This window comes from Coffea arabica, chromosome 10e, assembly GCF_036785885.1.
Source record: "Coffea arabica cultivar ET-39 chromosome 10e, Coffea Arabica ET-39 HiFi, whole genome shotgun sequence".
In the NCBI taxonomy this organism is placed as follows: domain Eukaryota; kingdom Viridiplantae; phylum Streptophyta; class Magnoliopsida; order Gentianales; family Rubiaceae; genus Coffea; species Coffea arabica.
In genome coordinates, this window is record NC_092328.1 from 5,034,482 (window position 1) to 5,058,997 (window position 24,516).

The 24,516-nt window shown below is 34.8% G+C and overlaps 1 protein-coding gene across 2 annotated transcripts; it reads left to right on the forward strand.

The window, feature by feature from the left end:
- The first annotated feature begins 19,850 nt into the window (after positions 1 to 19,850).
- Positions 19,851 to 24,028, forward strand: LOC113713668 (membrane-anchored ubiquitin-fold protein 6). 2 transcript variants are annotated; one of them, XM_072067671.1, is made up of 3 exons: positions 19,851 to 20,643; positions 22,428 to 22,598; positions 22,717 to 23,099. In XM_072067671.1, exons 1-3 carry the CDS (start codon positions 20,514 to 20,516, stop codon positions 22,743 to 22,745), a joined length of 330 nt encoding a protein of 109 aa, XP_071923772.1. In that variant the 5' UTR covers positions 19,851 to 20,513; the 3' UTR covers positions 22,746 to 23,099. The 2 variants fall into 2 exon arrangements, with proteins under 2 accessions (XP_071923772.1, XP_027093250.1); XM_027237449.2 differs by lacking the exon at positions 22,717 to 23,099 and adding an exon at positions 23,520 to 24,028 and having other exon boundaries at positions 19,854 to 20,643.
- The last annotated feature ends 488 nt before the right edge of the window (positions 24,029 to 24,516 follow it).

Genomic DNA, 24,516 nt, shown 5'->3' on the forward strand with positions numbered 1-24,516 from the left:
GTAACAATTTCCGAGGTTTCTACATAGATTTGTGGATGACGAAGTTTACGTTGCCCGATTGATTTGATTGAGGGTTGATCATCATACTATAATGCTAACATGCTGTACAGCTGCACCTGTTGCCACTGTAAATAGTCAGAGCCCATGATTGGCCTGCTGCACTTTTCTCCGTATCGGGTTGTACGAAGTTCGAAAACTCTCTGCATAATTTTTGGCAGTTGAGGGGTACGAACGTCGATGGTTCTGATCACCTGACCGGCTGTTCCATCATCCTCTTCACAAAAAAATCTCCAGGGGTTCCCGACCCATACCCTCATCCGGGAAAATAGGGCAAAACGAATAACTCATGACACCTATGAATTACTTGTTACTTTTTTTTTTTTGTCTTTAACCAGTCGATTAAAACAGGTGTAAAACTCAATTCTACTAGTTGAAACGTTCATTATTCTTTCAGTTCTTTGATTTTCCATGTGGGAGGAGATATAGTAGTAGGATAAACAAGGTTAGAAGTCCAATCTTACGCTTTAAAAGCAAGAGTTCAAATCAAATATTGTGCCGAATTATGAACACAATCCATTTAGGAAATTTTTTCTGTATTTGCTGAAAAAAATGTAAGCATGTTTGGTCGCAAAATAAGTACTCCCTCCGTCCCACTTTGATAGTCCTGTTTCTTTTTTCACATAATTTAAGAAAAAGTAGTTAACTTTGTTGGAAAAGTAAATTTAGATTGCTATTTTCCTAAAATACCCTCACATTAAATAGAGTACAACTTTATGGGAACTTGAATTGATGGTAAAAAAAGAATCAACTCTCATTAAATGGGGTAGGTTTATAGCAACAACAACTTATATTGAATAAGGGTATTTTAGGAAAATGAAAATACAACTACATTCTTCAATTGGAAAGTGGACTGCAATTTGGGACAGACAAAAAAGGAAAACATGACTATCAAAGTGGGACGGGGGGAGTAATTATTAGGAGTGTAAGTGAGTCTAATCAAACTAAACACGTTAATATTGAAGTTTGGTTTAATTATTTTAACGAACTTAAAATTTCAAACCTAGCTCATTTATTTGTCAAACCGAGTTCATATGAGTTTTTATCGAGTTCAAGTAACTTGAAATTTTTATATGTAAAATATAATTTTATATTAATCGAACCAAGCTCAGTCGAGTTTGAAAATTTATCGAACATAAAACATTGTTCGAATTTTATTTGATTATTTGGCAAAGTAAGTTCGAATGAACTCTCACAAAGCCTAGTTTGATTCAGTTTCGAATAGTTTAGTTCATCGTTCAACCTCTAATAATGCAAGTAGGTATAATAGCACATTTTAAAATATTTGTTTTATTTTGAGAAGATATATAATGCAATGTTGTGCTGTTAGGACTAAATAGGCGATGAGCAAGTAAATTGGACTTAAATACATGATGGGATAAGCTTTTATTTCGTTTTCCCCATAGGCAAAAACAGAGTAAATAACATATAATTCCATGGCTTTTTGTTGCAATATGCATAAAGATGAGTAAGGTAGGTAGGGAGAGGTAAGAGTGATGCATTGATTTTTTTTTTATTTGGTCACAAAAGAGTCCAAGAGAAACTGCTTGGCTTAATTTCTCTCTTGCAATCTTCGAAAAAAAAAAAAAAAATTCAGCTCAATGCAAAAAGGTCGTTGATGATTTAAATGTTAATACATGTTGCTAATTGTCTTCAAATCATTATGCATGTATATATGTATCACTCTTCATCCACCCTTCAGATTTATGTGCAACAACCAACATACCTATCTTACGTACCCAACTCCTCTCCTCAACTAATACAAACTAGTGATGCCTCTAAGCTTCCTCTAACTGAGTTTTGAAGTTTGAGTATTTGCTTAATTTTTTTTTTCTAATCCAAAGTCCTTCATCTCTCATCTATAGTCGATAGATTAACTTTCCAGCAAAATTTTAAGAGCTACTATACTAAGGTGAAAAGATCACCACAATTGTCCGTCTTCCATTTGAGAAATACTCTCAATTTGTGAGCCTACATTTCAATCCAAATATTTTATCGCTTTTATTAGTACATATCCTTTTAGCTGCTTAGATTTCCTCTTGTACTGACTTGATTTTTTATAACTGATCTGTGCGCAGCAATTGCCCATCTTCGATCTTCGAATACAATCAACTTGTGAGTAATGCAATCCAAAGTCTATTTAACGATTTTATCATTTTCATTTTTAAATCAAGATACTTCCCAAAGCACAGCATGGTGGAACAGGGTACGCTAGATCTCCAATTATCCGTTCTTTTATTTGCTTTTCTCTTGATTTTCGAAATGCAAGGCAGAAGACTTTCTTTATCATTTTCAAACCTGTATTCTCCATCAGTTTGCTGCATCACTATTTTTAAAATCCTATATGCAATTTGAAGGCTATAATAAAATCCTAGCCAGAAATTAGTTTCATCTAAATTCAGTCATGAGGTACATATAATATGATTAAGAAGCTCAATACGATCTGTTAAAATCATTTATTGATATATCAATTTTTTTTTTTAACTGCACTTCCATAGCTGTTGGACCGTAAACTCGTACAGTAGATATGTGTTTTTTTTTTCTTTTGTCAGCATTATTCCTTTTTTAACTGCAAATTACTTTCGAGTTAAAATCTAACGTCACAAGCTGATTATTATTCTGTTACCAAGTGCACATTAGAACACCTCATTCACCGACAATATAAATTGGTTTACTTCACCATTTAATGAATTTGTGTGTTTCCTATAGTAAATTCTAACTACAAATTTTTGTATCTTAGCAAATGCTAAGGAAAAAATCAAGAAAACCCTCATTACCACAATGAGTTGTCCACAAAATGACAAAATTAATTATATAAGACATCATTGTGGTAATATACAAACTTCTTAACATTTGTAGCTTACGTTAAATATTTTTTTTTCGCAGGAAAAATTAAAAAATGTTGAAGTTTGCCGAGATAGTCAGGGAAAGAATGGCCTCATTTTTCTACCGGCTCTTCCTGCGGGCATCGAGGGCACCTTCATCAATCTGCTCACAGAGCCCAGAAGCACCAAACCACCACGATGGATGAGCACATTGGGCTTGCCTGCGTGTTTTGCTCGTCGCAGCATAGGGACGTAAGAGGTGGAAGAATTTTCCATTCATGCAATTTTTTTCCGCCCCTTGCGCCACGCTCTAAGATCATCCTTCTTATGGCTCTCTCCTTCATCCGTGCTGTTGTGGTCACTCTCTACAAGCCGCTATCTTTTAGACACTGAGAGTGGTGTCCACATATGCTGTGCGGACGATCCATTGCCATGGAAGGAGACCAGAACCGATACAAATAGCAGAAAACAACAAATGAGGGATTGCAAGGGGGAAAAGAAGTGGGATATTCCGCCACCACTGACTGTATTAAGAGACCAAGAAGCTCAGAGAGGGTATATATGTTGGAGTCTTCGGAGGAAGTATAAGGATGGAAGACTCGTCTAGGCCTGCAAGAATTTACCGCCGAATGATTACTCATCCAGAAGACCATTAGAGAAGATGGTTTTACTGTCCATGGACCTCGTTACCATGGACGACTCTCCGCGAGCTAGTCCAACACAACCAAGGAGGAGGGTCAGTTAACACTAGAGGACGAAGGTACTAATGCAGAGACAAAATAGGGGAAAGAAGACAAGAATTAGGGAAGGCGAGCATTCATGGAGGAAGATGGTTGCGGTGCTTCTTTACCTGAGGTTCCTCGAGGAAAAAAGCTAAGAATGGGATGGCACTTGCCCATTTGGAATATCCAACAAGTCTTCTTGTTGGCTTAGATATCCTGCAACGTTGAAGAACTATTTAATTGGTTCACTATATTTTTTTTCTTGGCAAAAAAAAAAAGGATATCTGAGCACATTATAATTATCTCTAGGTCATAATATGGTGAAGTAAAAGAAAGACACAATTGAAGAATATGAGACTTTCGTTGAAAGCTCTTCTTAATGTGAGGAAGGTGGTGGGGATTGTACCTCAGGAATCTTCCCATAAGCACCCTATTCCATTCTCGGCGCAACGGATCTTCTGTTTCACATTATGTGCCACTTTCTATCACACTTTTTATTATATTATTATTTCTCCTTCATAAACATCATAATAAAAAGTGAAACAGAGAGTGGCACATAGTGTGAGACAGAAAATCCGTTGCGCATTCTCAGCCATTTCTTCCGAGCCCTTTTAAGACATAATATTATTTTATTTCGTTAGTTCAATTTTTAATCCATAAAATGTGGCAAGTATCAAGTATGGATTTTATATACAGAGTCAATATTTGGAAAAAGTTTACCAACCATCCCTGACGTTTATGTTTGTTTTTGAATTTACACCAACCTTTCTGTTGAGATGAAAGTTGAAAGTTAAAAAGTACTCATATTAGATAAGTAAACTAATATACCCTATCAATTACTTTATCACTGAGAAACAAATTTTGTATTGGTTTCTATCTGTGTTTTCTTCCTCAAAGCATATTCCAAAATCCTTCAAGACAAAAGTCCTAATTATTCTTAAATTAGAAATTCATGCTTGTACAACCTACAAATTGTGCTATTTTCTTTTAGTTGATAGCATTGAAGAATTAGTTATTTCATTTTCTTACAAACTCTTAAATAGGAGGACAGATAATCATAAAATTTCTACATAGGAAAAAATAATTAAAATTCCTCCTGATGACCTCAAAGTGTACCACAAAGTTAAAATAATTAAAAGTTTCCAAAAAAAGAAAATTAGATTACCAACTATTTTGGAGATTGCAATATTGTTGGATCATTGATGCACTAACTGAGTTTCGTAATATTCAAAAGAAGGGAATAGCCAAATAGGTTTTGGGATAGGATTAGGTTAATGAAATCACATGAATTGTTACATGTATCAAATTTTTAGGGTGAGACCTGGTAAGGGAGATCTTTGAGGGGGTTGAGGATCGGATGCGAAAACCCATATGGGTCCAAAAAAATTTTTTTGAAAGAAATATGGGTCCAAAAAATTGAAGTATATATGATTCTGTCCTACGTTTTCTCTCATAAGGTATCTGAGAAAAGGAATTCTAAATTGGGTTTTAATTGGGAATGCCTAACTTATGGAGCATTTTTTTTTTCCTTCTGACCGTCATATAACAAAGAGCCAATGAAGCTGTTTGATAAGATTCTCTATCTCCTATCTTTTTTTTTTTTTTTTACCCGAAGACTAGAAAAAATGCACGTACTTTGCACGTGTATAAAATGAAAGCCCTTCTTTTACTGAATTTAATTGATGGAAATAGTTTAGAATAATTCCATATGAATTTAATTAATGGAAGTAATTCAGAATAAGTCAATAACTTATTAGTGGTAAAAGAATGAAGTTGAGGATGTTTTAGGCATGTAATAATTTTATGAAGGGTATGTTAGTGGTAAAAGAAGTTAATTAAGGGTGTTTTATGTTGCTAGATGCCTAATCTTCAGTGCGATCTCTTCTTTCATGTACGTACATTGAAGTTTTTTTGTCTCTTTTCTTACTAATCCTTCGCTGCACAATCTTATAGGTTCACTTTGCAATTCTAATGGTTTTCTCAACCTGTACTTTGATTTACCATTTATATATACTGCAAACTTGTTGATAATAACTGCTATGCAATTGTACGTAGTTTGGCCCAGTTGCATGAAGTGATAATATATAGTATCTTCTCAAGGCATGCAGGTAAATTAGAGGTTTAATCCGGCTCCTTGGGTACCAAGAAGGAGAAAATTGGTTGTCTTGGCAGGTCGTGTTCAGCATTTGTATGAAAAACTTGAAACTTCTCGTTCAAGGAACAAATGATTAGTAACAACTCCTTTTTGGGGGGAAAACAAAAAAACAATTGCATTGATTGAACAAAGAAACATACATTCAAATGTCATATAAAAAAAAAAAAAAAGTTCTTTATGATTGATTGGAGATCATAGAGAATGACAATCGATCTGTTACCACGCAAAAAGTAAATTAGCTGTTGCACACACACACACACACTCACATATATATGTTTGTACACACACATACGTACACAAACACTCATGATTGTCCATCTGTTTGCAGCGAGTTGAAATTGTTTGTTTCTTTTTTTCAGAAGGCTGTAAAAAAAGAAATTAAACCAAGTGATTTTTCTAGGATTCATTTGTAACAATAAAAATGGGGAAAAACCCGTAGGATTATCTTCACCTCTCCCTATCTACCTAGCTACACGTGTATATATATATATATGTACACACACAAACATACATGTATATTATTTCGTAACAATAAAAGGAGAAAAAAAAAACCCAGAGGATCACCTTCACCTCTCCCTACCTACCCTACACCTCTCCTCAACTGATATAAGATAGTGTGCAGCCTCTAAACTTTCTCTAACTGAGTTTTCAGATTTGAGTATCTACTTAAAAATTTTTTCACCTAAATCCTTCTTCATTAATTTCTCATTTAGAGTCGACAGATTAGCTTTCCATTAAATTTTTTAGAGCAATTAATTAAGGTGGAAAGGTCGCCACCATTGTCCATCTTATCTTTTGAGTAACGCTATCAATTTCTGAGTATACATTTCAATCAAAGGTTATCCTACATTTTTTTATTGTTTTTGTTAGTACATTTCCTTTAGCTGTTTATATTTCCTCATGTACTGACATGATTTTTTTTTTTTTTTCCCTTTCTGATCGATGTGCAGCAAATAGCCATCTTCCATTCCTGATATACTGTCAACTTGTGAGTATACGCTGCAACCCAGAGACAATCCAACTATTTTATCATTTTTAGTTGTAAAATCTCCTTTAGCTGTTCAGTTTACCTCTTTTACTGATTGTCAAACACACACACACACACACACATATGCTCACATTTCCACTTTTTGATTAAATCAATTTCTGCATGCATCAATTTTTTAGAAAAATTTCACCACACATACAGGTGAATTAATCTAAAAGAGCACACCATCAGCTGTTGTTAAGCAACTCGTATGCTTTTAAAAGATCTTCCCAAAGCACCACATGATGGAGCTGTGTAAACTGGATCTCTTATTAACCCTTCCCCCCCCCCCCCTCCCCCGGCCCCCTTTTCTTTTATTCGGCTATCTCTTGATTTTATTTGATTTTCGAAATTCAAGAAAGATCGTTTTCAAACCTATATTTGCTGCATCACTATTTTTAAAATCCTATGCTTGCATTGAAATGCAAATTAATTTAATTAAAGGCTCTACAACAATATCCTAGCTGGAAATTAATTTCATCTAAATCTAGCGATATGGGGTATATATATGACATGAGTAAGAAGCTGAAGCTGATCTGTAGCCTATCTGTTAAAATCATTTGCTGATACATCAATTTCTCTTGAATGGCACTTGCTTACGCGTTGGACCAAAATCTCATGCAACTAAAAAAAAATTTTTTTTTGGTCAGCATTATCTTTTCTTTTTCCTTTTTGAACTGGATACACCAAGCATATGTGGCCAAACCATAGGCAAAATATCTATTAGATGATTAAAGTGTATTGACCATGCTTCTCTTAGTTTTTACATGCAACACCACTCTCACTGAATCCACGGTGGCCTCCCGAGACTCTGTTGACGGTGTTGAAAATTGGCGTCACAATTTGACTATTGTGTCACCATGCGTACTATAGAAGATGTCACTTTCTCACAATACACATTGGCTTACTCTGTCATTTGATGAATTTTTGTATTTTGTCCAGTAAATTCCAAGCACGAAATTGAAAAACTAGTTTTTGAAAAACAAAGGGAAAATTAATCAGGGAAAATCCTAATTACCGTGATGAATTGATTACAACAAGCATTTTGTCACTTTTTGACAAAATTAATTAATTACATAGGACATCATCGTGGAAAATTATGAACTTCTAACCATTAATGAATTAACTTGAATAATTTTTTTCTATAGGTAAAATTCAAAATATGGTGAAGTTCGCCGAGATAGCCAGGGAAAGAATGGCTCGATTCTTCTACGGGCTTTTCTTCTGGGCATCAAGAGCACTTTCAACAGCTCGATTGCAGAGGCTCAGAGCACCAAACCGTTGTGACGAGCACATTGGGCTTGCATGCGTGGTGTGCTCTTCGCAACATTGGGTCGTAAAGCAGGGAAGGATTTTCCACTCATGCATGGTAAAATCATGCAATCCTTCTCGCTCCTCATGTCCCGATTCGAGGTCATCCCTCCCATGGCTCTCTTCTTCATCCGCCCCATCGTGGTCACTCTCCACAGACGGTGATCTTTTAGGCACTGAGAGTGGAGTCCACATGTGCAGTGCAGATGATCCGATGCCATGGGAGGAGACCAGAACCTATACGAGCAGAAAACAACGAATGAGGGATCGCGAGCGGGAAAAGAGATGGGATATTCCACCACCACTAACTATATTGAGAGACCATGAAGCTTATGGAGGGCATATACCTTGGAGTCTTCGAAGGGAGTACAGGGATGGAAGGCTTATCCTGCGAGAGATTATCACGGATCAGTTTCATATTCAGGAGGCCGTTAGAGAAGATGGCTTCCTGTACATGGACCTCGTGACCATGGGCAACTCCTCCGCGAGCTACACCAATGCAGCAGAGGAGGAGGGTGAGGTGGCACAGGAGAAAGAAGGTAGCAATGTGGAGACAAAATAGGGGCGAGAAGATAGGAATTAGGGGAAACGAAGATGAATGGAGGAAGATTGTTGCAGTGGTTCTTTACCTAAGGTTTCTCGAGGGAGAAAGCTGAGAATGGAGTGACATGGTCGACTTCCCTGACCATTTAGAATATCCAACAAGTATTCTTGTTGGCGTAGGTACTGTGCCAGCATTGAAGAATCGTTTAATTGGTTCACAATCTTTTTTGGCTAATTAAAGCCATCAAATTTGCAAACTTTTTTACAAGATTATTACTTGGAAAGTTGGTATTATTCATTGACAGAGTTGGCCATTATTCAAAAAGCACAGTCTATATTCATGATTACTTGCTATTTATTACATTTATTCAAGTACAAGGATTATAACTGATATATTAAATGCATGGACTGTTAACCAAAAGTGTGTAAAGAAAGATACAAGATATGTGAGCACATAATTATTTCTACATTACAATATGTATGAAGTAAAAAAAGGCAACACAGGAATATGGTTAATTCAAGGAAAATAGTGGAAATTGTACCTTGAGAAGTTACAACGAAGCACAAAATATTCTATCCCATTCTCATTCATTTCTTTCGTGCCTTTTAAACATAATATTCATTTACTTTGTTGCAATTTTTTGCCAAAAAATGTGGCAAATATGGGAAAAGAAATTACTAACTTTCCCTGATATTTATATTTGTTTTTTAATTTAAACCAACTTTTCCTGTATAGGTAAAAGTAGAAAATTAAAGAACACTCATGTTACATATGCCCGATCAATTACCTTATCAATGAGAAACAATTAAACAAATTTTATACTAATTTGTTTCTGATTCTTCTTAATCAAAGCATATTCCAAAAATTCCTAGAGTAGTTCACTATTGTGTAATTTATCAATTATGCTATTTTCTTTTAGTTGATAGCCTTGAAACCTTAGTTATTTTCCAATTCTTACAAATTGTTAAATAGGAGTAATGATAATAATGTTCATAAGTACTAAGGGGGAGTGCCTATGCATTGCGCGGGTATTTGATACCTGTGGTTAGAGAGGATTTTTTATTGAACAAATAATAGTACATTCTGAAAAGAAATAGTCATCAAATATGACAAAGTTAATAATAGTACATTCTAATTGCAACACACACTTGTACACTTTACTTTATTAATATTTTTACAATTTTATCATTCCAAAAAAGCCCCTACAAATGTCAGTTGACAATCACCTAAGAGCAGGTATAAGTTATTTCAGACAAATAAATATCCTCAAACGTCTAGTTATAGCAACGTGTTAATATGCCTTTATGTTAATTGCAAAACAAAAGCCACACTTCAATTAAATGTATCTATAACACCATTTTAGTAATTATACCAACACATAAGCTTATATGAGTTGCATCAATGCAAAAACGATTGCAAAATAATTTTATATTTCAGAAATACCCAAATGTTTCCATAAGTCAAAGCTTTAAATGTACCAAAATGAGGGCATTTCGGTAAATATATCTAAACACATGTTGCCCTCAGTTGTACCAAAAGCTTTAAAAAAATTATACAACATTCCACATTTCCAAAAAGCCCCAATCCATGCATTTGAAATTCAAACCCCTTCTAACCACAACTCATTCTTAGTATACGGAATCTTCATTATCATTTTGAATTTATTCAAACTACAAATATTCCATACTAGAAAGAGTAAACAATTACAAATTTTTTCTTAAAAGAAACTTATAATTCTAAACTTTAGGAGATTGCTATGCGCACGCGCGTGTATTCTGCACACTATTTTTTCATTGCTAGGCCAAAAGTACTTGCGGGTCCAAAAATTGTATACGATTTTGTCCTACATTTTTTTTTTCCAAAAGGTATCCATGAGAGGTAAATTGGGCTGCTGTTTTTTTCCTTCAACAAGGTAGTTCTTACTCCTACTACTACTCTATATTAAGGAGAGAAGTGGATCTAAAGAGGTCAATAGGAGGATTCGAAAGAGACTGAAGTGCCTTTGGATTAGATCGGATGTACGATACATCTACTAGTGAAATTTCAAAAACTCCTTAATTACAAATACAAGCCAAAGGTTTAGAACTCCTAAACTATGGACTTAATCCCTTCCTAGCGGCCATCTAAGCTGGGCTGGATTGGTTAAATTGGGCCATAATCAAGGAACATTTTTTTTAATTCCTTTTTAGTGTCCCATAAGGTACTGCTCACACAAATTATCTAGTTGATGACACTAGCAATAAAAGTAATCATTGCAAAAGTAATCTTTTTTAAACATTTTATTCAGAGACATTCATATATGCTAGTGCTTAAGGCACACTCTAATGTGTGTGCAATTAACAAAAAATATATTTATCACAATTATCTCTTTAAAAAGTTTTTTTAAGGGATTTTGTGGGTCAAATTCCATTATAATGTAGATAATCATACACGAAACAAAGATGATGGAAGTAGAAATAAATATGTGGAAGTTGGAAGTCAGATGAAGAAGCTTAGTTAGTTGATCACTATAACTACCTTCTGATTTAAATAACTTTCTGCAATTGAGACAAATTTGCCTTTATAATTAAGGGTATATTAGGAATTTTAAAAATTAATATTGTGTGTTTACACCATATAATGACGTTCTCACTTTATATGTTGTATAGATAAGGGTTAATAGATAAAAAAAATAAGGTTAATTTTGAAAATAACCAAATTAACTACAGATTTTATTATTGTAAAGATATGGATTGGAAAAATAGCGTCCTTTTTGTTCTAAATAAAAAATGAAAAATTAGATCTTGGTTTAGAAAATGGCTAATTTGTAATTATTCATCTTAAACATAATACGGGAACGATAAAAAGAAACAAAAGTTTTAGAACGTATTACTCATAAAAGAATGAATGTATGAATAATAAACCAAAATAATTAAATAAATAAAGCACTAAAAACCAAATTGAGCTACCGTAAGGGATAATGTCTTCTTCATTTCATCCAAATCTTATGCTGGTTAAACAAGAATAGGTTCTCATAATTCTCGTATTTTCCTTCTCGTTCGCTTCTACCAATTATTTTACTCATTGTATCTTTACTAATTTGCTTGTATTTTGCAGGAATTTCATAAATTTCGAGGTTACCAAAGAAAGATTTTATCTGCACATGCAACAGATGTTGTTTCCAAGCAAGTATCTTGATTTAAAGTCCTATCTTTTGCAGCCTTTTACTTACACGAGTTTTCCTTAATCTTGATTTTTTGTGCTTTCTTACTAGACAGTTGATAAAGTATTTCACTGGAGATTCTAAAGAAAGTAAGTATATATACAAATTTCAAAGCAAAAAATAGAATCTTTAATCCAATTAAAAAATTGCAAGAATTAGATTTTTATGCATCTAAAAACTATAACGTCGTATAAGTGTGGTGCCTATTTGCATTCAATTGAAAAAGACAAGAGCAATCAAGCGACGATATTTGGGCAAAGCAAATTTTTTAAGAAACTGGGGACTTCTATAGTTTGTAAATATTAATAGAGAAAAGAAAACTACTCTGTTTGTACTACTTCTTCGACAGTTAACTCCAAAACATGTTGTCAAGCATGACACCTCGAAAAGTGCTGTGATAGAGGAATATTTAGTATATTTTTTTAGAATATTATTGTATCATTTTTTGTGATGATGTTATGTATATTAGATAAAAGAATTATAAAATAAATAAAACATATATTTATAACACAATCAAATAACTCCACTTCTTTTGGATTTGTTCCATTTTCCCTCCGATCGATAATGGCATTAGTAAAATTCATGAACTAGAGGGCCATATCCATAGCACGCTTTGTTTTGTATGATGGATAGGGCCATATATATAGTCCTCTATTCTGCTAGTTTAATTAGTAACAAAATTGAATTTAAGTTGAATAAGCGAGAGGTTAAGATGAAATGTCCAAAATTAAAATTTATGGTGTAAAGAAGTACGAGGGTGTACAGTGGAATTAGTACTTATGTATTACAAGGAAAAGATTTCTTACTAAACTAGAAAAAAAAAAAAAAACTCTCATGTATATTCAAGGCATCAACAGATTGAGGAGAAGATATTTTATCATGGCTTGATGATGAAGGTGGCAGACTGCAGGACAGAACAATAGCTCTTCTACCCGTCCGTAACAATTTCCGAGGTTTCTACATAGATTTGTGGATGACGAAGTTTACGCTGCCCGATTGATTTGATTGAGGGTTGATCATCATACTATAATGCTAAGATGCTGTACAGCTGCTCCCGGCTGCCACTGTAAATAGTCAGAGCCCATGATTGGCCTGCTGCACTTTTCTCCGTATCCTGTTGTACGAAGTTCGAAAGTTCTCTGCATAATTTTTGGCAGTTGTGAGGGGTACGAACGTCGATGATTCTGATCACCTCATCGGCTGTTCCATCATCCTCTTCACAAAAAAACTCCAGGGACCCATATCCTCATCAGGGAAAAAAGAATAACTCATGACACCTATCAAGTTACTTTTTACTCTTTTTTTTTTTTTTTGGTCCTTAACCAGTCGATTAAAACGGGCGTAAAACTCAATTCTTGAGATGTTGATTATTCTTTCATTTCTTTGACAATTTGGGAGGAGGTATAGTATTAGGATAAATTCGAAGTCCTTGAGTCCTAACATCTTACGCTTTAAAAGCAATGATTCATGTCAAATGTTGTGACTAACTATGAACACAATCCATTTAGGAAATTTTGTTTGAATTTGTTGAAACAAAACAAACAAGATGTAAGCATGTTTGGTCGCAAAATAAGCATGTATGGTCACAATTCATTTTAAAATTTTTATTTTATTTTTAATTTTTGGGTCAGAGAAGATATATAATGCAATGTTGTACTATTAGGACTAAATAGCCGATGAGCAAGTAATTTAGACTTAAATACATGATGGGATAAGCTTTTATTAGGCAAGAACAAAGTAAATAACATATAATTCCATGTCTCTTTGTAGCAACGTGCAAAAAGATGATGACCCCTAAACAATAATTACAAAAGCTCCAACTTCATGACATCAAACTAGTTCCCAATTTAAATAAATGTGATTTTCATGTCATTGATCGATGATGTGAAGTAGTGTCAAACTTCTTCTTCTTCTTCTTCTTCTTCTTTTTTTTAAAATTTGTTTGTGGGTTTGTTTAATGAGAGTCTAGCTTTTTAGAAAATTAAAACAATGATTGTATCTTTCTTAATTTATCAATTTTTTGGCATTTTAAAATATTACTAGCAAAGCTAGCAATAATCTAAATTGATGGCTAAAGCCTACTCGGACGACATAATTTTGTGGTGGTTTTGATTGCTGAGCGTTCTAAATTTGTCTCTTCCGTACTTGGGCAGAGAGATAGGTTTATCCAAATCAAATTTATGGGAAGCTGGGCTTATTGAAAATTCACATGCTTACACATTACTTGACTGTGTTATATATCGTTCCTAAATTCATAGAGAAATTGCATTTCGGTCTCTAGGCTGTTTTGCAGTTAATCTATTTTGGTTATAGGCGTGGAGACGATTTAATTTGACAGGAATCTTAGTCATTGATGGCTTATATAGTTCAATGATTTCCTGATTAATCAGATACAGAGATGAATTTGAAAATCAGGAACTGATTAATCCTATGGGTTCACTTTGCAATTCTTACTTTGATTTACCATTTATCCTGCAAACTTGTTGATAACGACTGCTATGCAACTGTAGTTTGGCCAAGTTGCTTGAAGTGATAGGATCTTCTTAAAGCAGGTAACTTAGGTTTAATCCGGCTCCCTTGGTATCAAGGAGAAAATTGGTTGTGTTGGTAGGTTGTTGCAGTACAAACTTGGGACACCTTCAGCATTTGTAGGAGAAACTTGAAACTTCTCATTCAGGGACAATTTCTGAAAACTTCAGCATTTGTAGTTATTGTATTCCAATTGAGTTGGCAAACCTCCATTTGTCCTCGAACAAATTCCATCAGTAAAGTTCTACTACTGGTAAATTGAGACACCTGATAGTTAGTCTTCTTAATATGCTTCCACAAAATCCATAATCTTGTCAGTCTTGGCCCCTAATGATTGGTTGAAGGCTTAATTTATAATTAGTTTGATAAACCTTTCTTAGTGCATGGTAGGCTGCGTAGGACAGCTCGCAGTGTTTAGACAACCTGATGTGACCCAAATTGTTGATTGATTCTGCACTTTCTTAATACAAAATCAGTCTTCGCTTCCAAGATAAGATGTTGCGAATCTCGTTTGATTAATTCAGGAGGAGTCTGTTAAGTTTTGTATCAACTGCAATTAATCTTTTCTTAAACTAATGCAAGTCCAAAAGGACTTTGGAATCGAATAACATGACATGAAGATGCAAATCGTAGGGCGCTAGGGGTAGGATAAATTCCAGGCTTCCAGCGTCAATAAAGTGCAATGATGCAAAGACTTGGCATAGTTTACAAGCATACGCACGGTAACAAGCATGGATGGTTGCATACTGAAAAATTAGGTGATGCAAATCAAAGACACCAGAGCCAATTTAATACTCAGAACCTACAAGCTGATACAAGTCAATCTTTATGCTAATACCTGCAGCTTAAACCTGCATGATTCTTTATATTAACTTCTCTGAATTATTGAGAGGGATGGGATTCTATAAACCATTAGTCCTGCACGAATGACAAGCGCTAGAAGCTGGTTGATTTGAAATGACATTATTGTGGGTAAAGTAGTCCTAATATGAAGGCGTCATAGGTAGTTGATGTGATAACTTTACTACTTCAAACAAGACATATGACCAATAGGTCTCGAATTCGAGTCTCTGCTCTGCTGGGTTCTTCCGCGCACTTGACGTGCTTGGGTCGGGTTGGGGCCAGGCCGCAGGGATTAGTCGAGCCCCATAAAAATTGACCCGAACACTCCTGTGTCGACAAAAAAAAATCAAACAAAGACATATATTATAGGGTGGGGGAGACAAATCTACTTTGGGTTCCCCCAGTTTCCTGTTAAAAGAGTACTGGACTTCAGGATGGCTTCATGTTAGTCAATCTAATTAACAGAAAGCCATCAACTCATGAGAAGATTGGCACTTTTCAAAATGCTCATCTTTCCTTTTATGATTTACATCGAACTTTGCAGTATATGCTTACACTTGTAATTCAGTAATTAGATTCGCTTCTTTGTTTGTAGAAATGACAATCCCTTCTTTCGCTTTTCTTCTCTTTGTCGTTTGCGTCAAGTCATTGCAGTGGGCATCCGGTCCATTTCAAGAAGTCTGGTCGATCAGCTGCGTTTAATCACTTACTGTGGAGCTACACATGAATTATATACACATATGAATGTATGTATATTCCCGTTGAAGACATTTAAATCACACTTCTTAAGTTCCAATCTTTACAAAAATCTGATCAACTTTAAAATTCTATCAATTCAAGGGTTTAGTTCCTCGGAAGAAACTGTTTGCATATGTTACCCTTGCTTTAAATGAAATGGCGACCGTGCGTATGTGTTTGGATTGAAGATTATTTCACTTTATTTACACCTTATTTGCACATACTAATTTGATTGCATCATTAACACATTTTTCAATCACCTTTTTATCTCACATACATCATATCAAAACTATTGTTACAGTAAAAATATTTCAAATAATTTATAATCCAAACACGCCATCGAATGAGACTTGTCAAAATGACGAACTTTCTCCTCTGAACATCAATTAAATGTAATTTACGTAAAAGGGCTAATTACCGGCACGCTCGATTTGTGATTCTTCTTATTCTTCTCTCTCTTTTTCAAAATCTCTCCAAATTATTTCAGAAGATATCTTTTTTCTTAACTTTTCTCATTAAAATTATTTTTCTCTTCTTCTCTTTTCTTTCCTTTTCTGAAGTCCAAGATTAGGCTTCTAGGCCATAGAAGTTTTCTAATGCATGACCTGTGACTATTCAGTATTTTCAAATTAATTGTCAGCCGGCGGCAAGTGAGAGACTTGGTTAATTTGTAGGTCCACCGAAGGGTTGGCTGATTTAGATCTAGAAGTTTGAACTGGTGGTTGGCTTTCCACAGCGTTCATGGTTAAATAAATATTGGGGGACGTAAGCAACAATTAAAATTACCGTGGAATTTGATCAAGCAACCCCTCCCTTACACACTAACTTTTATTAATAATCAAAGCGAGCAGTTTTCACTAGTAGTTCAAGATACATCCTGAATGGAAAACCCAAAAGGTTTAGGTGATTAATTAGTCTATTAGTTCACTTATAATCGAAATAATGAGAGATAAATGCTACTCCCTCTGTCTCATTTTGATAGTTCAAGCTTTTTTTTCACACAGTTTAAGAAAAAGTAATTAACTTTGTTGGAAAAATAAATTTAGATTGCTATTTTTCTAAAATACCTTTACACTAAATAGAGTACAACTTTATATTAATTATTCATGGAAACTTGAATGGATGGTTTTTGAGAATTTGAATTGATGATCAAGAAAGAATCAATGCTTATCTTACATTAAATGGGGTAGGTTATATTCAATAACAATCTATATTAAATAAGATAGTTTATACTAATAACAACCTATATTGAATAAGAGTATTTTAGAAAAATTAAAAGATAACTACATTTTTCAATTGGAAAGTGGAGCAATATGTAAGCTATCCTCTGTGATTGCACCTCAACTTCGCAAATCTAATTTGAGTTTTTGGAAAAAAAATTTGAATTATCAATGATTGAAGTGGTCTAGTGTCACAATCAGACAGCTGCTAATTAGCCCTCAAACAAGTTGAGTTTTGTTAAAGTACCAAATGAGTACAAAATACTAGTGGATTATAGGGATCATACTACTAAAATGGATGAGGATGAGGTGTGGAATAGACTTCAACGTGCAACTAGTGGAATTTGTATAATCAATGGCAAGAGCTGACTTATCCCAAAAGAATCAAAATATGAATCTTAGGGAGCATCATGAATCAAGGATGCAACTGCAGGAGCATTCTAGTCCACGGCCGGTGAACAATCCATTGAAAAGGAAAGTTCAATTTGCACTTTATGAGCTAGCACTGCTGGTCAAAGCAGCCAATATGGCTGGCTGGCATTGACAGCTGAATTAAAGACCAAAATTAGGATACTTGCCAGATTCATCTTGCATGCCATGATCGGATTAGTAAGAGAAAATCAACTTGTCCAAGAATACCAAGTCTAAATTATTGAGTTCAAGAAACCAAGGCTTTGTTGGTTCCTATGTTATTGCGTGTGACTATTATCGAATACTTTTAGCTAAACATGCATGACGTTCTAATCGTGCAAACATCAAATCATCTGCATGTACGCATATGTAAAGATGCACAAGTTTTAGCACTACAGGTGTGAGATCAAATTCTATTTTGCTCAAATACAATTATGGCTCAATGAGCAGATTGTAAAATGTCTCCTTTTTTTCTTTATCAAATATAGATAATTTTTTTTTTTTTACTGTGTTACCCATTTCCATTAAATAGAAGCATCACGAATCAAAGCTAATCATAGTTGAAAACTTGAAATAACATGCAAGAGTTTGGTAGCATTTACCAACCAGATGCGCAGTATATCTTCGCAAAATATTCTATTCATATATCAAATTATTCGATTTGGGCACCATAAATGAACAGTAAGATAAATGTCTGTGGAAACGTGATTTCCATGGCTGACAAGGTCTTCCATTCAACTCCAAATTAATCTTGTTACTTCTGGTTTCTTTTTCTTTTGGATTGGAAGGAGGTGGTCAAGCACAATCTATTTGTGTCACTGTGATCATTACCTCGCTTTTTTTTTTTTTTGGAGTTTTTTTTTACTTAAAATAAGATTACAAAAAATTAACACGCGAGAGCAATCATAGCTTGACAACATACGAGCAAATTTTGAGATGAATACCGATATATTTATTGTTAGAAGAAACCATTGTGAAACTTAAACTCATAATTTCGACGACTATGATTATTAGTATTAGATTAAGGTCTCTTCCACCCACTGAATCAACAGTTAAATACGGTAGGTAAATAATGAGGCAACTTTGATTTCCTTTCTTATCTTTATTGTAACTGGGAAGGAATGGTACAAATATTATTAATTAGTATAATGGTTTATCGTAACGAGTGAGACCACGGTGATTGCAAAAGGATATATAGTTTTCTAAAGAAGCCAAAATAGTATAAAATTAACGGAAGAAATGTTCAAAGAATTATTATGTGATTCAAAACATATAAAAGGTTAGTACCGCAGTGACTGTACAACAATCTATGAGGAGGAGGTTTTTTTTTTTTTTTTGTCGACACAGAGGTATCCTGTAATCATCCAAACTAATCTCTTGTGGCTGAGCAGAGTCCGTCCCTTAAGATGCCCGCGTTAATTCAGTGAGAGTCGAACCGTGATCGATGCTGTAAAGACAGACGACACGACCAGGTGAGCTGCACCCGAGGGGCCTATGAGGAGGAGGTTGGATATTAGTTTTTTTAAGCAATTCCGAATTGCACCTCTTGATAGAATGGCATCCCCTTGTAATTGAATAGTAAGAAAAATTGAATAGCATAGAATTGTAACGTCTACCCCACATCAAATATTTCGAGTCTAGATAATACTACTAGAAACTTGCACCAATAAAAGGGACAAAAGAAAAAAATAATAAAAGAAGTAGTAGTTGGTATATGGCAACTCGTAAGACGAAATCCAGACCATATAAAAACTTCTGGGCTACCCATGTCATTCTTGATAATCCAAGGACGGACAGAATAAATTATTAGCACTAAAAAAATGGCCACCGAATGCTTCATGCTTCCAAGTTTCCAACATTTTATAAACATCTAGCCAGTGACCCGTGCCTGCTTATGTGAATAGCTGAATCCCTGAGGGGAACTTATATATAATTGCATCTTGAGATTGATATCTTGGATGCGTTGTCAACAATATTGACCATTGAAGAAAGAATTTACACTAAAAAAAAAAAAAAGTGATCAATTTGCTTGAAAAAGAAGAAGAGGATAAGAAATTCCAACCTTTACTTTTGCTGTTGGTAAGAAAACAAATTCAAAAAGAAAGATGAAGAGTGAAGAAGGGTAACAGCTAACGGAGGAAAAGACAACAAATTGGTATGGTACCAAGCAAAGTAAAAAAAATAAAATGAAATTAAAAAAAAACGTCACTTTTTCCAAGACAAATTATGGTTGCTTACTAGTTCAAAGCATTTTTTTTTTTTCCAGTTAGATTCATTCTTTACTTTAAACATAAATAAAAACCTTTCTTTGCCTTACTGCTCCTTCCCCTTGGAAACTTTCCATTTGGATTTCTTTAGCTCTGATTTCTTTCTATATATTTTTCTTTCCATATCAAAGCCAGTTCAACACAGGAAGAACTGAGAAGTTTCTCATTCTTTCTCTTAACGCGTACATAATTTTTTTCTACCCCTCTTCTAGACTCCGGACACCTTCTCCGTTTTCTTGTCAGATTTAGTTTTTAGGTTCAATCTTATTGGTCTCTGATTTAAGCATCAGCAAGTTTTGAATCCCTTTTGTTCTGTTCTTATAGATTTGTTGGATTTTCGTGAATTGATTCTTTGTTAGTGATTTTTGGCTAGAGTGCTGTGAATCTTGACTTGGGTTCTGGCAAAATTTGGTCAAATTCCTCAGGCCTCTTTGGGAGTGCTATTTCTGATTGAAAACAATAATAAACGAGCTGGTCCATTTTGGCCTTTTATGAAATCTGAAATCTGAGTTTTGTTAAGGGGTGAACGCTTCAGTCTTGATTTGGTTTTTTGGTAAAAGCAAGAAAGATTGTTGCTTTTTCATCCTTTTGTGGAGTTGGAGGTGATTTGAGTTTGTGGACTCGAGGAACTTGAGGTTGGTTTAATGTGTTGAGGTTGTTCCATGGCTGTGGAAGATTTGGTTGAGATCAAATTCAGGCTTGCTGATGGTAGTGACATTGGACCAAGCAAGTTCAGTCCTTCTACAACTGTGTCATCTCTAAAGGAAAAGATAATTGCTTTATGGCCCAAAGGTTATAATTTACTGAAATCTACACAAAATTAAGTGCTAATTTTGCTGTATTTCATGTTCCAAATCTTTTGTTTATTTATACTTTGATGTTTTGTATTGGGTTCTATCTAAGCTATGGAATTTTGTTTATCCTTTTGTACATATATCCTTTTGTAGATATATATCGTAGTTGATTTTGCTATCTTCAAAATCTGGTGTTGTTTTTGTGTACGTCGCTGTCATGGTTTTCCATTTTGACATGTTTGTAAGACGTTTCTCTGATGAAGGATTTCATTATGTGATTCTCCCTATTTTTTGTTCTTTGGCTTGTTTAATCTTGTTCCTATTGAGATTTCTGCCTGTAACTATCCATGGTATGACATCCATGTTCGTTTCATAACCTAGTTAAGCTAAATTCTCCAAATCTTTTCATACATTATCTGCATTTTCGGCTTTCTCGTCTGACTTAAAACTTTACTGATTTATCCTCCTAGCTGCAAATCACTTGGCCTCAGGCACAGGCAGACGCACACAAAAGGAAATATAGACATACAACAAAAATGAGTGGCAGTGGAGGGGTGGCAGGTTTAGCCAAGCGTCTTAAGTTGAAGAGAGCCACAAATAAATGGAAACTCAGGCTATCTCACCTTTCCTTCAGCCACTGAAATTACTCTATCATCTTCAGTACTGTACTTCCCAAATCCATGTTAGACAAGAAGTGATATTTAAGTACCTGAAATTCCTTCACTTAATAAAACCTGAAAGCAGATATTTGAAGTTGTAGACTTCATCTTCAGTGGTCCTGCTAACCTGCCGCTTAAAATTCTCTCTCTTATTTCAACTAAAATCTGAAGAACAAGGTCTTCCATAGCAAGATATTGCTGTGCTAGATTCATAAGGAAACTTTACAAACTTTTTTTTTTTGTGGGATAGCTTATCATGTTATCGTGATATGTGCTAAAAGTGATCATATGGTTTCACAGAAATTTGTCTATTTCACACTGTTATGGACGATGGAACATGTCAGCTAAATGTGAAATCTGGCATTTTAGCCAACATTCATAACCTTGTCTTCTCTTCAGCCATATAATTATTGCTTTTGAAGATGTTATCCCTGCCGTATATGTAATCTGCATTATATTATATGAGGTGTTATTGTACACTCTTTTGTTTCCTGCTTCTCTCTTATTCAAGATTCATCAAGAATCAAAGCTCATATGGCAGCTTCCAGTTAAAGTTTAAGAAAAAGTCTTGGTTGAAAGGTATATGTAGGATTATGTCCATCAATTAATACCTTTTGGTTTTCATTTTACCCGTGTTCTCTTTCATGTGTAAAAAGCTGAAGATAAAGTTCATTCTCCACCAAGGGTGTGTGGAAGGACACTCCTGTTGTCCATTCGGTATTTACGTTAGAAGTAAGAGAAGGGCATTTAAATTTGGCTCTATGCTTCTTGCAAAAATTGTTTCAGGGTGTTGACATTTTTGTTCTCTGCTTTGTACTGTTATGTGAATGATTATCCATCCAATGACTGTTAAATTGACTGTATTGTTAGATTATATTGAAGGTTGGACTGAATTTAACAATTTTTAGTTGAATTTAGTGAGATTTCGTGCAGAAGGAGAGTAATATCATAATTCATGTAATGATTTTGTGCCTTTAGTGTAAGGCTTCTGTTTCTGCAGCAGGAAGTCTAAGCAATGTTCATTTGAGTTATATGATGATATTTTTAGGCTTAAGTCTTAAGATTTGATAACTACTAAATTTTCAGCTGCAATTTTCATCCTCATAGATGTTTCGTATTGCAGACAAAGAAAATGGACCAAAGACCACAAATGATTTGAAGCTTATTAATGCTGGAAGGATACTGGAAAACAACAAAACACTTGCAGAATCTAGACTTCCAGTTGCTGAAGTCCCTGGCAGTGTCATCACCATGCATGTTGTTGTCCGTCCTCCTTTAGCTGAGAAAAACACTGGTAATTCAATCGATTATGTTGATATCTGCTGGCCTCTATCAAGTTTATAGGCATATAGATTTTTCTTCCTTTCTCTATTTTCTTGTTGGAGACTACTGAAAGCCATATAATTTAGCAGAGCATAAACCATACAATATGCTAAACTGAAACCGTAGACTATTACCTTGATGGAAATGGATGCAAAGGTTGAGAACCGATACATCTTCGGCTTGTGTTTCAATGACGGGTAAGGCAGTCAAGTTACCTGCGCCTGTCTGGTCCGATCATTTAGCCCAGAATGCACTAGACCATCATGTTTTGCCCTTCCCCTTCTTCTCAACTAACATGCTGGCCTTTTTTTTTTTTTTTGGAGATCCGTTTTCTCCTTTTGTCTCTTTTCTCATCTCTTCTAAGCTTTATGTTCTCTCAGTTTGAAGTTTATAGCTGCATTCTTAAACTTTCTTTGTTTTATTGGGACATATCACATTGTAATACTTAAAAGTAGTTGCAGTTTGTTGGCCATTCTTATACCAGTTGCAAGATTACTTTTCCATGTGGACCGTCATTTGCTCCAAAGTAGAATCATTAAATGCAAAAAATTTGCTGCATTTCTGAACGACTTTGAACAATGTAATCACAAAACTTAACTCTTAGGGTACCTTTCTGGAAAATAAAATTTTGCTCAGAGCTACTGGCACGATGGACAAACAATTTCTCTTTCCTTGAGGAAGTGGGGAATCTGCTGATCTTGCTTGATTCCATTTCTTAAGCAAGAATTTTCGTATATTTATTGTTTTCAGTTAACATGGAAGTAGCTATAATGCAGTCGCATTCATTTGCATTGCAAGGTATTTCTTTGAGCATCCTTTACCTAGAGAGCAAAAAAGAAACGATGCTTAATGGATCTTAGCCAAATAACTGACATGAGATATACCTCCGCAGATAAACTGCAGGATGATAACCCAAAGAAAGGCGGGTGTGGATGCACAATTCTGTAATCCATCGGACCGGATAAGGATCTTTTCAGTTACATTTTAGTAGCTCCATAAGTTTCCACTTCTACAGGTGCCAAGTCATATTTGAGATATTTGGGGTGTTCCTGCAAGATTCCAAGACCAGCTTAAGAGTTGTATGGAGGACTGCAATTATGGTTATGGATTCTCATGTCGACCTTGTTACTGCCAATGTTGGCGTTCCTTGCATTTACACAAGCAGCACATTAGACAAGAAAGTTATCGCTCTATTGGAGTGGATACTCGTGAATCAGGATATATAATAGTGTTTTGGAGCCCAAAAAAAAAAGTAAGAAAAAATTGAAAAGGAAACAGATTATAGGAGGGAAAAAAATTATTGAATGACTTACTTAGTTTGCTTGCTTTGATTTGGTTTGGAATTTTTTTGTTTCAAAAGATTTTTTAAAATTGTTAAACAGATCTTGAAGCATTTCAGCACTTTAACCTCGCTCGGTCTACAATTTGTTTTCCTTGAACTCTTTTGTTTGGGAAAATGGAGCATAAATCAACAGAAAAATACAAAAGACTGGTTTATCAGCCTTAGCTGTGATTGACGGAGATGGAGATGGTTGGATTGGACGGCAGGATGGTAAAATAGAAGGGATGATAAATAGGAGATGATGCTGGGTGCAAGACGTTCCATTTATTCACCCAAAAAACCCTCAGCTGTGATTTGTTTTTCCCCTCCTTCAAAAATGTAGTGTTTAGCAAGACTTGCTCATGCTGATGAAGCTTCTACTTTAGTGGGTTGGGAATTGGGATTTGCTGCTCTCATTATTAGTCTGTGAAAATTGTTCAAGATTCATAAAGACGAAAGAGAACAAATAGTTTTTAGCTTTTCCTCTTTGTACCTTTTTGACCGGTTGATTTTGACGAAAAAGAGCAAGGGAGAATAAAATTGGAGGGGGAAGAAAAAGAAAGGAAAG

Coding starts and splice junctions, on each gene's coding strand:
- LOC113713668 (XM_027237449.2), top strand. CDS start 20,514: ATGGCTGTGGAAGATTTGGTTGAGATCAAATTCAGGCTTGCTGATGGT. Junction 20,644..22,427: donor AATTGCTTTATGGCCCAAAG/GTTATAATTTAC, acceptor TTCGTATTGCAG/ACAAAGAAAATGGACCAAAG. Junction 22,599..23,519: donor TTTAGCTGAGAAAAACACTG/GTAATTCAATCG, acceptor ATACCTCCGCAG/ATAAACTGCAGGATGATAAC.